Source organism: Desmodus rotundus, chromosome 1 (assembly GCF_022682495.2).
Source record: "Desmodus rotundus isolate HL8 chromosome 1, HLdesRot8A.1, whole genome shotgun sequence".
Classification (NCBI taxonomy): domain Eukaryota; kingdom Metazoa; phylum Chordata; class Mammalia; order Chiroptera; family Phyllostomidae; genus Desmodus; species Desmodus rotundus.
In genome coordinates this window covers 28,551,018-28,568,640 of record NC_071387.1, presented here as the reverse complement: position 1 = coordinate 28,568,640, position 17,623 = coordinate 28,551,018, and the positions used below count along the sequence as shown (strand labels likewise).

At 45.1% G+C, this 17,623-nt stretch overlaps 1 protein-coding gene across 1 annotated transcript in view; it reads right to left on the bottom strand.

Annotated features, from left to right (window-relative positions):
- Positions 1–17,623, bottom strand: part of GABBR2 (gamma-aminobutyric acid type B receptor subunit 2) — a 330,217-nt gene that overhangs the window by 129,918 nt on the left and 182,676 nt on the right. Inside the window, exon 7 of the mRNA XM_053922306.1 lies at positions 2,845–3,081. Coding sequence (XP_053778281.1) covers positions 2,845–3,081 — 237 coding nt within the window. The remainder of the gene's footprint in view (positions 1–2,844; positions 3,082–17,623) is intronic.

Sequence of the window (17,623 nt, the reverse complement as noted above, 5' to 3'; positions counted from 1 at the left end):
TCCTTTCTAGCTCTTTATTTATGGTTGAACTTGGCCTTCTGTGGTGTCCTTGGACCACAGAGACACTTTTTATTTTGTCAGCAGACGTCCTTTTTCTCCCTCTGATTGGAAGGCCACGTTAATGAAATCTGCACTACAGCCCAGGGACAAGCACCTGTTAATATGGGACAAAAGGGCTCAGGAGGAACGGGGGGTGTGGGGGAGTGGAGAATGTTTCTCTGTTGCAACATCTTTCTCAGCTGATGGGTGACTTGCACAAAGAGGGGAAGATGGCACTGGGCGTGGTGGGGGCCGGACCAAGCAGAGCTACCTGGCTTTGCTGAATCAATATCCTCCGTGTGTGACTTTGGAAGGCCCCTGTCGGTACCTCAGATCCTCATCTACAATCAGAAGGGGTCGAATTGGAGGATCTGTAAGACTGCTTTCTGTCCTGACATTCGCTGGATTATGAGTCACAAGTCGGAACAGTCATAAATACGTGTCAAGGAATTTCCCATTAAAAAGACACTCATCTTCGAGCCGTGTGAAGTGATTCAGGCTGTCTTATTTAATTGCTCATCAAGTAGGGACTATGAATTATTTGGATCAGATGAAAGGGAGCACTTAGAAGTGGTTATAAATGATCTCCAACTAAGATACCTCAGGCCAAATGCCTGAGTTCTAGGATGATGAGAGACGGCAAAATGCTTCCTAGATTCTGTAGCTCTCTATCCAGCCATTATAACTTGGGGTTATATGAACTCATTCTATTAAGTGAGAAGCAGCATGGGAAAAGATGACCTGAATAAGTGTACCCTTGTCTTGAGACAGCTTTGCTCCAGTGGGGCCCTGGGGGACCCCATCCCTCTGTAAGTCTCAATCTGGATTTGTACATGAAGGAAAAAGTCTTCAGTGCTCTGTGGAGCCTTTTGGAGGGAGGGGTCTCCAGGCTGTTGGGTGGGATGTGGTGGGGGCTGTGGGAAGATGGGGTTGAACAGACAGGGCTCCAGGCTCCTCCTCTGTTCACCTGAGAAGCTCCTTTTCCACCTGAATTATATATACCAGGCACCATGTGAGATTTTATAAGAGGTTCTGAGGATAAAAAAAAAATATTTTTTAAACCACTCTTCTGAGGAAAGCTGTTAAACTTTCCGGTCCAAATGTAGGCTGTGCTGCAAACACCAACTTCACTGGTCGTCGAGCTCCAGCGTGCATTAGAATCCCGGAGAGGGTCTGCTACACCGCAGCCACGGGCCCCAGCCCCGTGCTCCGAGTGGGTGGGTCTGGGGTAGGGCCCCAGACTTCACGCTTCTCACTGGCCCCCAGGGCACACTGGTGCTGCTGGTCGGGTGCACTTGGAGAAGCTTTGACTTTGAAGACAGAGGCCCATCTCCATAGCTTGTTCCTTCAGAAATGGGCTCCGATCTACCTTTCCAGCCTTGTCGTCCTCCTTTCCAATGTTCCCAGAACACACGCACGTATTTCTGTCTTGTGCATGACGTTCTACCTGGCCGGGTGGCCAGCCCCCTCTCGGCATGTCAGAGGCACAGCTCACAGGCTGCCTTTTCCCAGAGGCCTTCTCTGACTTTTTCACCAAAGGTCACAGAAATCCCTCTGGGCTCACACAGCTTCTCCCGCAGCGCTGCTCACCTCTTGTCATCTGTGTTGAGGCCCAGCCCCTGCGTCTTGACCACAGGCTCCAGGACAGGGAGCCATCTCCCTCGCCTCGGTGTCCACACCACTGTCTACACTGTGCAGGCGCTCAGTGCCCGGGCCACCAGACCACACCCCAGGGCCAGTCTGAGTGCGCGCACTAGGAATAGGAACAGTGAAGAAATGCACCGACCAACTCATCTTATCTCCTTCTCTTAACGCCCCAAGACAGACTGATTCCGTAAACAACTCTTCAAAACTGAGGCAGCACTTTAGCCATTTCAACCTACTCTTTAGACACATTTTTCATGTTTTCCGGGAGCAGAGTCAAGGACAAATACATCACCACGAGACAGAAATAACTGCCACTTAGGTCCATTACAAGGAGGTAGGGTAACACAACAATTAAGAACCAGACCCAGTCCATATTCCAGCTCTCTCTCTGATTAGATTCAGTGCTTAAATGCTCTGAGCTCCAGGCTCCTCACCTCTAATGACCTACTTCCTATGAATGACAAAGGGATGCAATGAGACCATTATCAACAAAAGCAATCACTAGCATTTTTTGAGTGCCTAGCGCTGGACATAAGTTATTGAGTTTAAGCTACATAAAGTGCTTATTAGTGTAGTATCTAGCACATAAGAAGCATTCAAGAATTATTAGCCATTATTATCATTACTAATTTCACCAACTTCTATGCTAGACACACATCATTATTCCCATTTCTCAGATGAAAAACTTGAGGTTCAGAGCAAGTTGCTTGCTCAACAAATATGAGCAGTTTTTACTCTGTAATGGCTAACCGTTGCAATTACCTAACAGAATAGGTATCATTTCCATTTAGGGAATGAAAACTGTGTTCAAAGAAGTAACTTGAAAGTAAAGGTCCAGGATTTGAATCTAACATTAGGTCTAGAGCTTCTGCTACCTGCCCCACTTCCTTGCCTGGTGAGTCCCACCTGCTCTGTTTGCAGCCAACCCATTACGGCCTCTCTAATCCATGAGTTACAGAAAAGCATTTTCCCAACATGCCCGAGAGCATCCACGGCACCTCCAGTTTCAGCAGCCCTGAAAGCCCACGACCCACAGGAAGTTACGCAAGCAATCGGAGGGAATGGAGCCAGCGTTGGAGGGTGTGCGACACAGCCCTCCTTGCTGGGTATGTCTCCAAGGGGCACTGAGGAAAGCATAGCCAGGGGCCTGGGACTGACCGTGACCCCGAAGAAGTTGGTCTCATTCATGGCGTTGAGGATGATCCTGCCCAGCGTGTGGTCCGTGTAGTTGAAGTCCTGGATCCGCTGGTGCCGGCTGCTGGCGTGCAGCGTCTCCATGGCCCTCTGCAGTGTCTTGGCGATGACCCAGATGCCGTCGTAAGCGTACCCGTGGAACTTGCTGGGCCCCACGCCCGACCGCTTGCTGTTGTACTCTCTCTCGTACTGCTGTGGAGTCTGGAAAACAAGGGGTGGGGGACACCAGGTTACCACCTGCAGGGACGCAGTGCCGAGAGCTGAGACTCTCGGAACGTCCAGGCTCTTTCTGTGCGTTATCTCATTTAATCCTCACAACAACCTCATGGGCAGGTACCATGATCACCCCGTTTTATAGGCGAGGAAACTGATTCTGGGAAGTTGACTTGCCTAGCACCACAGAGCCAGTGAGTGGCAGGGCTGAGATTTGAATCTGGTATCTGGCAAAGTTAGGGTGAAGGAATCATGAACCCTAACCAGGGTCCTTCCTGATATTTGCAGGGCCTAGGGCTAGACAACCAGCGTAGGCCCACATCCCATGTCTAAAGATGTAAATTATAGATAGACCAACTCACTGATAAATCTTTTCTATCTCCCCATCATAAGAAATATATCTTCCTAATTGTAGGGCTCCTCAGAGCTTCCGGCTGGCCCTGGCAGCACGAGGAGAGCCAGCCTTGCTCTGTGGCCCACCCTGGCAGACCAGCCAAGCTCCATCCACACACACCTCCCTACCTTCCAGCATCGGCAGGCCGTTGCCTACCCTAGAGGTGCGGTTCACCCTTAAGAGGATGACCCAGGCAAGAGATTCCCCAGCACCAGAAGCAGCTCCAGCCACTTGGCCAGGGAATTCAGGGCGTGGCCTAGGAAGGAGAGAGGTACAGGCTCTGGCTGGGCAAACCCTGGTGGCCTTGTGGATTCTGAGCTCCATGAGGCCTGAGCAAGGCCCTCTCAGAGCATGGGCCCTAGGGCAGGTCCCAGGGGCCCAGGGGCCCAGGGGCAAGGGCTGCACTAACCCTACATCATACCCTCCTCTTTCCTCTTCCATAGTACAGCAGGATCTGGTAATAACTCGACAATAAAAAAGAAGAAGAAGAATTCTTTTCTCCCATTGAACTGAATTTCAGAACAAAATTCACTGGGGATATTAACATTCTGACTGTAGTTACAAAGTACTGAAAGCGCCTTTTCACTCCAGGCCCTGAAGCTCACACATCCATTTGAAGGCTGCCACGGGGAGCCCGTTACCCTCAGCCTCTGCACGGCCTTTCTCAAACCACGTCTGAGCCCCTCTCCCAGAAAGGGCATCAGAGCCCATGGTTTAGTCTTTGGAAAAACCCCCTTTGGGGACAAATTACATGTAGAAACCATCGACTCACTGTCATTTTACATTGGAAAGGGCCCTTAGATGTGGTGCCATAAGCCCCACCACTGCAGCCTGCAGCACAGAGACCTCCAGAGAGGTCACACAGCTTGTGCTTGGGTGTGAGCATGCACACGCGCACGTGTGTAGCTAGACTGGACTGGTCCAATTCTATCTCTGTTATTCTCTCATTTTTGACTTGAGAGGGCACAACTTCTCTTTGAAAACCACCCCAAGTTGTCTGGGGCCAGGCTTAGTGCACAGGAGGGTGGTGAAGCTGAGCCATCAAAGGCTGGGTGGTCCCATGGCTGAAGCCCAAGTCTCTTGCCCTTGGCTCAACACACTAGCAGAGTGTGGTCACTCACAGGTGCCTGGGGACAGCCAACACCGTGGCACCTGCAGGCGAGGACTTCTGCCCGACCAAGTGTGAATGCTGGTGACCCCGCAAAGGATCCACTTCCTCCTCTTTGTTACAGCTCCTGTGGGATGACTCAGGTTTCATCCCTGCTTAGCTTTCCTCAGAAACACATCCGTTCAGCCATCACATTCTGTTCCTCAGTCCAGATACACGGCACAAACTCTCTCCAAACTAAGGCTCCTTCCAGGTGACAGCACTATGGCTTGCCCCGCCCCTGGCCCCCGCCCCCCACAGCCCCCTGGGGCTGGCCTTCTGCAGTCATCCCTCACCATTTCGCTCCTCCTGGGGGAGCAGAAATGGTCCACTAGGGGGCTCTCTCTCTGCTAACCTCTGGGGGCCCTTCAATCATATTGGGGTTTGTTTGCACCTCAGGGCTTCTGCACTAGATGTTTCCTCTGCTGGAAAGCTCCTTCCCCAGATCTTTCCATGATATTCTCTGCCTTCCTACATCAACACTGGTCACTTTTGGGGGACAGTTTCCTGACCCACACCCTTTCTGAACCCCTCTCACCAGAGGCATTCTCTAGCTTCTGGTTTTATCTTCTCTCTTGTACTTTTCATGTTTGTAATTTTCCTACTTACGGGTTTACTTGCTTGTTGTCTGCTGTTCCAGCCTCCCTCCCCACAGCTAGAGTTAAGCTCCATGGGCTCAGGGATGCTGTCTTGATCACTGAGGTATCACTAGAACACAACACAACACCCACAGAGACCCTTTCTCCCCCCATTATTTATTTATATGTTATTGTTATTCTATTACAGTTGTCCCAATTTCCCCCCCATTGCTCTTCCCTGCCCTGCCCACACCCCCGCTCCCACAGTCAACCCCCACCCTGTTGTCTATGTCCATGGGTCATCCATACTTGTTCCTTGACTAGTTCCTTCTTCTTCTTTCCCCTGTTATCCCCCTCCCCTCTCCCCTCTGGTCACTGTTAGTCTGTTCCTTTTTTCCATGTCTCTGGTTCTATTTTGCTCATTTGTTCATTTTGTTAATTAGGTTCCACTTATAGGTGAGATCATATAGTATTGTCTTTCACTGCCTGGCTTGTTTCACTTAGCATAATGTTCTCCAGTTCCACCCACGCTGTTGCAAAGGGGAGGAGCTCCTTCTTTCTCTCTGCTGTGTAGAATTCCATTGTGTAAATGTACCACAGGTTTTTTTATCCATTCATTTACTGATGGGCACTTAGGTTGCTTCTAGCACTTGGCTATTGTAAATTGTGCTGCTATGAACATTGGGGTGCCTAGGTTCTTTTGAATTGGTGTTTCAAGATTATTGGGGTTTAATTCCAGCTGTGGGATCTCTGGATCAAAAGGCAGTTCCATTTTTAGTTTTCTGAGGAAATTCCATACTGTTTTCCACAGTGGCTGCACCAGTCTGCATTCCCACCAATAGTGCACGACGGTTCCCTTTTCCCCACATCCTCCCGAGCACTTGCTGTTTGTTGATTTTTTGATGATGGCTGTTCTGACCAGTGTGAGGTGATACCTCATTGTGGTTTTAATTTGCATGAGAGACTCTTTCTAAGTCTCAGTTTCTCCCTCTGAAAAGTGAGGAGGTTGGACCAAGTGACCCAGAAGTTTCCTCTCAGGAACAGAGACAAGAGCCTGGCTGTGTGATGAGGACAGGGTGTGGAAGCAGGCCGACCTGCCCTCCAGGCCCAGCTCTGTGGGTTGCCAACTGTGACCTGAGGTGGGTCCTGTCTCCCCAGGTCTCCGTGTTCTCCCTTGTTGGGTGACATGAGGGTTCGGTGAGATGAAGCGTGCAAAGTGCCCAGTCCAGGGTCCAGGACTTGGAGGGCGCCTATGAGTACCAGCCACTGCTATTGAAATTAAAGGTCCAGGATGTGAGCATGGGCTCTGGCAGCCGCACGGTCACTTGACAGGATTCCCTGGAGACCCTGAGGCGGTGCCAGAGCCCAGGGCTCCGCAGTCCTCCAGCTGTGCACAGCCTACCTGTACTTCCTTAACAGCTTCCAATTATTGGACATTTAGGCAAAAGTATCCTTGTATCTAAATTTTCTAAACACACACTGGTAATTTTTTTTCAGAATACATTCTTAAAAGTATAATTGCTGACAAAGGGAATACAAAACTTAAACAATATTCACACATATATAGATAGAGCTAATTTATTCTCTTCAAATGTGAAAAATTAAAATTTCACTGGGTATGAAAGTGCCCACTTCCCTGTCTCTTTGACAACAACAGGTATTTTAATTTTAAAAGTCCCTGTCAGTTTGTTAAGAAAAAAGCATATCTCCTTTTAATTTTAATTTGCATTTCTCTGGTTAATGATTATAGCGAGTCCCTTTCATTATTTTTATTTCTTAAGTGCACTGCTGTTTAATACCCTGTTGCTGTGGCGGTCGTCATTCCTTTAATGTTTTGTTTTAATGCACCCTTGTTATTTTTCCACTTTTTACTATTTGGCTATATTTTTCTTTGATGTTTAAATGCGATGTAAATTGATTTCTGGTTAATTCAGCTACTGGCTATTTGAAAAGTACTAAAATTATTTGAATGCATCTTTCTTTAATTAACTGCTTTAGGCCTGAAACGAATGAGGTCCCCTTGACTTCTCTCCTCCAGGATTTCGCTCCTGTGAGTTCTTTCTGATGCACACAGAGGCGCCAGGGCTGCTGGTGTCTGTCTTTGCGTCCCATTTAGTCAACCTAATGATTCCATTCGGATGACGTCTCCAGACCTCTTCCCTTCCCATTCAGAACATGCCTCTGGGGCATCTTTCAAGGCTTCTGTGACCCTCCTAAAGTCGGGAGTCCAGACCTGAGTGCGGTCTCACCTAGAGGTACTAGTGCCATTTTAAAACTTCCTTGATATAGTTTATTGAGGTTTTCTGTTTTTGCGGGGACACTAGAGGGATCAAGATCATACTGTTTATTCAGTTTGACCTTGGGGCCAACACAAGCCTCTGCAGATCCTTTCACACATGTACTTACAAATCTGTATCTTTTCTATCTCAAAAACTGTTCTTCATTCCAGGCCCAAGGGCAGAGGGAGGGTGGAAAACAATGGAAATTTGGCTATTTGCCTCCTTTCTGCAGTCAGAGCCCTTGGAATGGGGCTCAGGTGTAGCTAAACCCTGAAAAGTGACCTCATTCTCCCGGTCTGTGCAAGCACCCAGCTGGAGGCTATGCCGCCGCCTTCTATCCCAAGCCATTCATCACTGCCCAGGTGAGGCCAGCACCAAACTCCCTTGGGCAAAACAAGGACAGCGGGAAGGGACAATTGTCTGAGAACAAGTAATAGTTGTTCTTGAAGCAGGTCTCCCACTATTCAGGTTGGGAGTACTTCTTCCATTGGAAAGCCAACATGGAAAGCTGATTAATTACCCATTGTCTGAGGTCAAGTGTATGAGATGCTAAAAGTTTCTGAGAAAATAACTTTATATGGGTTGTCCCACTTACTGACAGGTTGCGCTCCAGCATATTTCTGAAAGGCAGTTGTTGGAACTTGGAACATACTTTTCCATAGAAACCCTGTTATAAATAGTGGTTAGGTTCCCAGGCTAGCCCACACAGGCTTGCTAACCGCACAGGGTGACTAACTGTTGCTTTTGGAGGAGGGGGCTCACAGACTGAACAGAGGAGGAAGAGGACAAGGACACATCTCCAACGGCGCCCCCCTCACTCCATTCCCTCTGCAGCTCTAAAACCCGCCCAGTTTCTCCCCAGAATTCCTCAAAAGGTGCTGGAATCACAGAGTCTCAATCAGTCTACGGTTCCTCCACACCAGGCTGTGCACCACTGGGACCTTGATGAAAATGCAGATGCCTGGGCTCTGCATTTTGTTCCAGTGTGTCTGTGAGATAACTCAGACATCTGGACTCCTGAACACCTTCGAAGATTTCAATAATATACGAATCAGTTACCATTGATTAAGTCCCTTCTATAAACCAACTATTGGATCTTCTCAATAGCAACTTCCGGGTTTGTTGAGCCCCTCCTGAGACTCCTCCAGTGCTGGGAAGTGCACTCTCTCTCAGGCAGAGCCTTCCACTGGAGGGGTTCTTGATATCTGTGGGACTATCCTTCTGGATGCAGAGTTCACATCCACCTGTAACTTCTGTTCGGCCTGCTACATCTTCCTGTGAAGCCACAATAAATGGCTGCTCTTCCTTACAGTGCCTTTAAGAGCTGAAGACAGCGACATGCTTATCCCCATTCTCCACAGGCTCTCCTCCTTTTAAGTGCAATAGTCTCAATTCAGACTTCTATCCTGACTATGACGAAATAGCTTATGTCAGATCAAAGCTCTTATGAAGAAAGCTCGGAAAAGCAGAATAAAATAGAAAAAGAGATATTCAAAGGCATCAGAAAGCAACCAGGACATCCAGGACTCGAGGAGCCAAGATTCTGGAGCGAGGAGACATGCTTTGAGAAGAGCCCAACATTCTTTGCTCTTTTCCCTTGAAGCATCTGATAACTTGTAAGGCTCATTGCAGAAAGAGGAACCACTAAATCAGAGTTTTCGGCAGTTCCACAGAGAAGGGGAAACAAAAACCCCGTAGTTTAGGGAGAGCAGAGCAGAAGGCTGGTAGTGCCAGGGCCTGGGACATAAAGAAAACAAAAAAGTGAGCCCGGTATTCAGACTGGCATTTGCATTTGAAATATTTGCTGATAACCAAGCTGCATAAAGCAAGAGGCTGAGAAGTCGAGTAAAAAGTGGTGCTGCTAAGCAAATAAGCAGCAGTCTTTGGAGCTTCAGAGTATCAGGAAGGCACAAGTTGGAGTCCAGGGCCAGTAACACCCCAGGATTTCAGCTGAGAATGCTGAACGACAAGCACCAGAAATAAGGGCAAACCAAAACAGGTCAGGCCTTACAAAAACTAAAATGAAGCCTGAATCACCTCAATTATTGATTGGATTAAAGCGATCTGCCCCTATCCTAGCTGCCTGCTTGAAAACAAATCAATCTTCTCTGGAGAAAGAGAACACCGTCTGCAGCCTCCACAGATTTTCATATCCACATCAGTTAATCAAATTTACCATGTATACTGGAGATAAGACCATACAATTACTAAAAGAAAAGAAGAAAAGTAAGTAATTTGGGAAAGAAGAAAGGTAGAAAATAGACATAGACCCACAGGCATTCCAAATTTGGAAGTTACTAGACATGGGCTCTAAAATAGCATGAGTTATATGTTCAAAAAAGAGATTAAAAGATATAGACTATCAGTAGAAATTGGGAGCTATGAAAGAAAAATATAATAAAATAGAAATTCTAAAAATAAAAAATAAAATAACTGAAAATAAGAATTCAATAAATGAATGAAGAAGCATATTGGATACAGCGGAAAATAGGTTAGTGAACTGTAAGAAAGTTTAGTAGTAAATATTCAGACTGAAGTAAAGAAAGGAAAAAAGAATAGAACATAAGAAATGAAGATAAGCAATGTTGAAAATGTATAGCATATGTATAATTGGTGTCCTGGAATGTGAGGAAAGACAGAATAGGGAGAAGCGACATTTAAAGACATTTATTGTCTTTCCATTTCCCAAACACACATCAACTCACAGATTCATGAAGTTCTATAAGGCTCTGTGAACTCCAATCAACATGAACACACACAAAAACCTCACTTAGCAAAGCATTATAACACTGCTGAAGATCAAAGCAAAAACAAAAATCTTAAAAGCAGCCAGAAGGACAAAAAGAAAAAGGAGGCATTACTCTCAAAAGAGCAACAGGAAGCTTGACAGCTGACTTAATAGAAACAATGAAAGCTGAAAGACAATAAAATGACATCCTAAAGTGCTGAAAGAAAATAATAGATCATCCAGAATTCTACACCTAGTTAATGTATCTCTAAAAATTAAAGGTGAAAGAAAGAAAATCTCAGACAACAGAAACTGGGAGGATTTGTCTCCAACAAACACAGTAAAAAAAAAAGACCAAGAGTTCTTTAGGCAGAAAGAAAATTATCATAAACAAAAGGACAGAAATGCAGGGAGGAATGAAAAGTAATAGAAAATGTAAATATGTGGGTAGATCTCAGTGAAAAATTACATCAGAGCCAAGAACATCCAAGAAAATCTTAAAGAAGAACAACAAGGATGAAGGATTTACACCATCAGGTATCTGGTCTTATTATAAAGCTTTGATTATTAAGACAGTGTGGTGTTGGTTAAAAGCTAGGCCAACAGACCAAAGGAGGAGAATAGGAAGTCCAGAAACAGATCCACACCAGATACAGTCATTCATCTTACGACGAGGGTGACTGCGGTAGCATAGGGGACAGGGAGGACAAGCGGTCCCAAATCAAATGGTTATCCATACTGAAAAAAGTTAATCTTGGTTTTATCTCAGACCATACATAAAATTAATTCCATGTGGGTTCCATATCTAAATATGAAAAGTAAAACACAACTTCTAAAAGACAAGTCAGGAAAATATCTTCATGAGCTTGACTGGGCAAAGACGCTTCTACAGGACACATACACTAATTATAAAGAAGACTAATAAACTGGATGACATTACAATGAAGAATTTCTGTTCTCCAGCCCTGGCTGGTGTGGCTCAGTAGGTTGCAGCATCGTCCCATAACTGAAAGGTTGTGGGTTTGATTCCCAGTCAGGGCACATACCTAGGTTGCAGGTTAACTCCCTGGTCAGGGCACATGTGGGAGGCAGCCAATCAATGTTTCTTTCTCACATTTATGTTTCTCTCTCTCTAAAAGCAATGAAAAAATGTCTTTGGGTATGGATAAAAACTAAAAAGAATTTCTGTTCATCAAAACACATCATTAAGAGAGTGCAGAGATAAAATACAGAATGGGAGAAGATATACATAAACTATTCAAGAATGTATATACAGAATAGAAAAAGAATTTTTACAAGTCACTAAGAAATAGGCAGAGACTCCAAGTAGAACAATAGGCAAAAGACCTGAATGGGCAGTTTATGAAAGAGAAAATCAAAATGGCCAATAAAGATATGAAAAGATGCCCAACTTTGTTGGTCATCAGGGAAATGTAAATTAAAACTACACACCCACAGACTGGCTAAAATTAAAAAGCTGGTAATACCAAATGTTGGTGAGCATGCAAACCAACTGGAACTCTCAATCACTGCTGGTGAGTGTGTAAATTGGTGCAACCACTTTAGAAATTGTTTTGCAGTGTCTACTAAAGCTGAACACATGCAAATCTTTTAGCTCAGAAATTTTAGCCCTAAGTAGGCACTCAGTGGTCACTTGAACACATGCTCACCAAAACACATCAAGTACCCAGAAATAAACAAACAAAATGCGTGTGATTCTACAAGGATGACTATAAAATATTCTTGACAGAAATTTAAGACCGTTTAAGTAAATGTAGGGATATACAAAATTTGTGAATCAGAAGACTCTATAATATAAAGGTGTCAGTTTCCCCTACATTAATCTACAGATTCAACAAAATTCCAACAAAAACCAGAGCAGGTTTGTGTGTGTGTGTGTAAACTGATAACCTGATTCACAACTGCACACAAAAATGCACAGAGACAAAAATAGCTAAGAACAGCTATGAAAGAAGAGGATGGTCTTCTTAAGTATAACAGTTATCAAGACTTACTATAAAACTATAGTAAGTAAGTAAGTAAGTAAGTAAGGCAGAGGTGTTCTGGTGAAAAACAGACAAACAAATGGAAGAGAAAATAAATTATAGAAACAGAAACAGATATATGCAGTCATTTGATTTATGATAAAGGAAATACGGCATCACAGTGTGGGAAGAGGTGGACTTTTCAATAACTGATAATGACTCAGATGTCCATACGAAAAAGGAAGGATGAAGAAGAATCTTGATCCTTACCTCACACCACACACAAAATCAACTCCAGGTTGACTGTAGATCTAAATGTGAAAGGTGAAACAATAACACTTCTAAAAGACAAGAGAGGAAAATACCTTCATGACTTTGGGGCTTCATTAGAATAAAGAATTTCTGTTCATTAAAAAATACCATTTAGAGGACTTCCAGGCAGCTGAAGACAATGCAAACTGTGTGTTTAATTAACCTTCCCAAAGTCCCCAAACCATATTAATGGCCTTATATAAAATGGCCTTATGCAAAATTTTATAGAAGATCATACCCTCACCAATAACAGAAGATGGGGAATACAAAAACTGCAAAGTCACCGTGAATAAAGAGAAAAGTTAACAAATCCCAGCACTACAATCACCTACGCTTTTGCTCACTTGTGCCCTGTGAAAGGCTTGTGGCAAATAAAAGTAGATCGAAGAAAACTGTGGGAAAAAAACCAGATGATTGGAGCCATTCAAGGTAAGGTAGAATAGGGACCAGCAAGACTAATCCACCCTAAACCTGAAGATACTAAAAAAGTAACTGGACAGATCAGAACACTTACTGTAGAAAAGGGATTTCAAAGTATTTACCAAGAGATGTACAGTGATGTTCAAAGCAACATTACACACAATAGTCAAACAGTGGAAAACTTACACAGCAGTGAAAATAAACAAATATCTACACAACTAATCTTACTAACATTATATTGTGTGAAAGAGGAAGGCCCCAAACTGTATACAAAGGTCTGTCCAGAAGGTATCCAGCCATGTGATATGAAAAATAGAGACATTCATTGAAGAAGATACAAGAAACATTGTACACAGGACAATTACACCGTAGTCCCCTTCAAAGTAGGCACCTTGGGACCTCACATAGTTCTCCCAATCACCATCATTTGCCCTGTTGTATTTTCCTGAATCTCATCGATGGTCTGAAATCTCTTCCCTTTCAAAGGTGATTTTAGTTTTGGGAAAAGCCGAAGTCACAGGGCACCAAATCTGGGCTGTAGGGAGCACATATGCTCACTCAATGGCATCTACTGCCCCACTGACCACTGACTAGTACAGTGAAGTCATCCTTGTTCACACATGCGCATTCCAGTCCACTCTCCTTGGCTGCCAGGTTACATCAATGTTGCACATTGTATTAACAATGGCTGGACTTTTTCTGTACAGACCTCATATACTGCATGCTTTCATTTATTTAAGTAAAATCATCTGTACAGTAATAGAAGTCAGAAGAATGGTTACTTCTGGCTGTGGGTATTGAATGGGACAGGGCCTAAGGATGGCTTTTGGATTGTTACTAATTTTCTTTCTTTTTTTGACCTGGGTTGTGGGTGTATGGGCATTCTACTTAAACAAAAACAATTATTTAAAAAAGACCAAAAGTAATCCCAATTCCTTAGGCTGTTCCTCACCTCACATAACTCTGGGTTGCAGACTTGCCATCCACCTCACTACTCCTTTTTCCTACCCTGAGGCTCCTGTGCTGGAGAATGGCAAGAACTCCAGTTTGTTGAGCACCTGTTTTGTATCTGGTACTTTGTAAGACACCTCTGTACAACCTCATCCCTCAAAGCTCCATGACCTTTGTGATGGAGCTCCCATGGCCGTGACAATGATGGGTGCAGCGGTTCACGGGTCATTGCCTCTAAGTTGAGGACTCACTAGATTTGTGCTTCCTCCAATTGTGCTGAATAGAAAGTCATATAGAAAGTCATGATGGTCGCAGAAGCTTCTGGGCCAGAAAACATTACAAAACTCAAGAGAATGAGCCTGTGCCTTTGATAGAGTGTTGGGACCACCTCTGAGGTCCCCACTGATTCCAGGGTCCTGTGAACACCTCCATCTGGGGCCTGGACCAGCTCTGTATCTCAACAGGGGAACCCTACTGGGAAGAAGTCCTTATCGGCAAGCCTGAGCTGTCACCAGAGAGACCTGACCAGAATCACAAATGCTAACCATGGAAACAAACCTAATGGGACTTGGAAAAGTGAAAGATGACACTGGAAATCATCAATGTCAAGAGAGTCATTTTGAGGGGGGAGAACAGTGATGGGGAACCTCAACCAGGAGAAAAAGCCAAGACATTAGAGTCAAAGCAAGCGTTCAGAGGTTCCGGAAGGCTGAGCTCTGGGATAGGGAAGCCAGGAGGTCTGTGCTTGTTCCATCATTGGAAATTCCAATAGAAAGGGATTGATCAACGTGCTCTGGAGGGAGACCGTGATCTTGTTATTCCTGCTACTAGAGACCTCCTGAGTGCCAATGAGAGAGCTCGAACGGCTTGACACTGGAGACAGGCATATGAAAGAGGGAACCTTGGAGAATGAATCCAGGAAGGAAAACTGTCCCATCTGATTGGGTGACTTCCTCTTGCAGGAGTCACCTTTATCCTGGGATTCCAGGGTTTGACGTTGTAATGGGTTTGTGTCACCACAGCTTGCTGTAATGACCCAATACGGCAGAGAACTTAGCTAGGAAAGGACACCAGGAGTTATGTGGTCCAAATCTCTCATTTTCAGTTGAAAATACTGACACCCAGGGAGAAAGTGTGACCAGCTGAATTAAATGGTGGGGATGCCAGAATTTGTGCCAGCTCTCCGGTATCCTCCTACTACACCACTTACTAACAGGGGCTCGCTGAGACGTCACAGAAAGAAAGGACTTATTTGGCTGCATTCGGTTCCTAAGCGTGTCACCTGTCTAGAAGGACAGCATGCTGGATAGAGGAAAGTGCACAGCGTGGGAAACTGGCAGTCCTGGCTTCAAGTCCTGGATCTCTCTCTGACCTTCTCGAAGACTGTATTCATTTCCTGTGGCTGCCATTCCAAATTTCCACAAACTGGGTGGCTTAAAACAACAGAAACTTACTCTCTCACAGTCCTGGAGACCAGAAGTCTGAAACTAGGGTGCTGGCAGGGTTGCCGCCCCCTGGGGACTCCGAGGGAGAATCCGGCCCATGCCCCCTCTCCTAGCTCGGGTGCCTGCCAGCAATACTTGGAGCCTTCGTTTTGCAGATGCATCACTTCAGCCTCTGCCTTTGCCTTCCCGTGACCTTCTTCTCCCCGTGGCAAACCTCCCTCTTCCTTTCTTTTATGAGGACATTTGTTATTGGATTTAGGGCCTACCCAGGTAATCATGGACAATCTCATCTCAAGATCCTTAAGTTAATGACATCTTTGAAGACCTTTTTCTCCAAATGAGGTCACATTCACAAGTTCCAAGGGTTAGGATGCAGACATGTCTTTTCAGCGGTCATTATTCAAGCCCCTTAGCTCCCCTACATGTAAATAGTGAGGATGGCAAGAGCCCATTGACTTGGCATGGTTGTATACATGTTTGCTTGTCTTCACGGACACTGATGGACCCCAAAATATGGGCATCAACCAGCAGCCTGTGCCCTGCTGACCACCAATCCACCCCCAGAAGTCATGTAAAATGCAAGTTCAAATTCAGGAAACATTTCTCAACTCTCTAGAACTTCCTTTGACCATGGACTTTTGAAGGCTGGTTGGAGAAGTTAGCTTGTGGTCATACCATAAATAGGAATGCTTTTTAGTGCTGGGCCCTACACCCTGGGGAGAGAGCGCTCAGCAAGAGCAAGTATGAAGGACAGCTCAGCCCAGGAAGGGGCTTGACAGATACTACTCGTTCAAGGCCAGGATCAGGGGGAGGCAAACAAGGTGCTCCCTTTCAGTGCAGAATTTAAGAGGGAGTCAAAATGCTCAGTAGTCAAGATACATGACATTTTAGTAAATCAAAACTAATATAGAAAGTCTATAATGAACAAAATATCAAAATACTAAATAAAGATAAGACCCAATCCTGCCATCGTGAGGCTCAAATCACTTAGTTTACCCTAATCCTGGGCCTGAGGATCTTGTCTCTATTTAAAATTTTGGTATTTTGTTCATTATGGATATTCTGCATTAATTTTGAATTCTAAAAAATATTGCATTAAGGTTTGTTTTTTTTTTACCTTGATTACTGAGGGTTTTGGCACTCCCTTCAATTTTGCCCTAAGTCCCAGCCGTGGAACCTGTGAGTTACAACTGGAGGGACAGACCGCTGAGTTTGGACCAAGAAGGCGGTCACTGCCAAAAGGACCTGTGTGGGCCCAGAGAGACCAGTCGGGACAGTAAGGGAAAAATAGTAAGTCCTTTGGTACTGGAAGGATCTGAGGACCTGATGGGAGGCTGGTCTACACAATCCCTTGGAGCGTCCTAGGTCCCTCTGGTTCTAAAAGGCAAAAGGCTTCAGATGTCCCTGTGTAATTTCAATCATCTTGTAACCTCAGGATAACGTAAGAAATGCTGCCTCTTGCCCCAAAGACTTTGGGAACAGGGACAGAGCCTCCCAGAATTCTGGGAGTTGCCTTAAGCCAGGAGCCTGCCTGTGCTGCTGTGGCGTCACTCCGTCCCGGGAGGCCCAGGAGTCGGTTGCCCACACTGTGAGATGGAATGACCAGCCCAGGGAATAGCACCCAGGTGTCCCATTCACAGATATAGCAATATAGGGGTACGGTCAGCCTCCTCACCTGCCCCAAGTAAAAAAAATCAAAAAGGAAAGCTAGCAACTTGGGAAATAACTTGTTATAAAGTCAAAATATTTGCTACAAGGAACACCGAAAAGAAATGATCTTCCCAGAATGCATTCCTATGCATGGCTGACATCTGCGCTGGCCGGCCTGGGGTCATGTCCGTGCTGTGTCACGTCCCCAGGATGACACCTGAGGCCCTTCTCACGGCGCCTCCCGGCCCTCACCCCCACTTAGCTTCACAACCTTTTGTGTACTCATGTACTTCTTTGGTTTTCTTTAAGTCTCTCAGTTTAATTATTATACTGTCTGCTCACATAGAATTTTCCCTTTCGTTTTGGTATTTTCCTCAAATGCACTATTTTTAGATTAAAGTATAGGGTAACCCTGGACCAAGTATCTTGCTAATAAACTGCAAGCTTTGACACTTTTAATAATAATACTTGCTGAAACATAATGAGTTGTTTCTACTTATTATTCAGCATCTCAAAACCTTTTCATACACTCATCGATTTTGGTACAAAAATATGTCTTTCAATCTTTTCTCACCAGAGTGTTTTTCCAGGGTCTCTCAGGTGCCAGAGCGATCTGAGGGTTGTTTACAAAGCATGTCCTA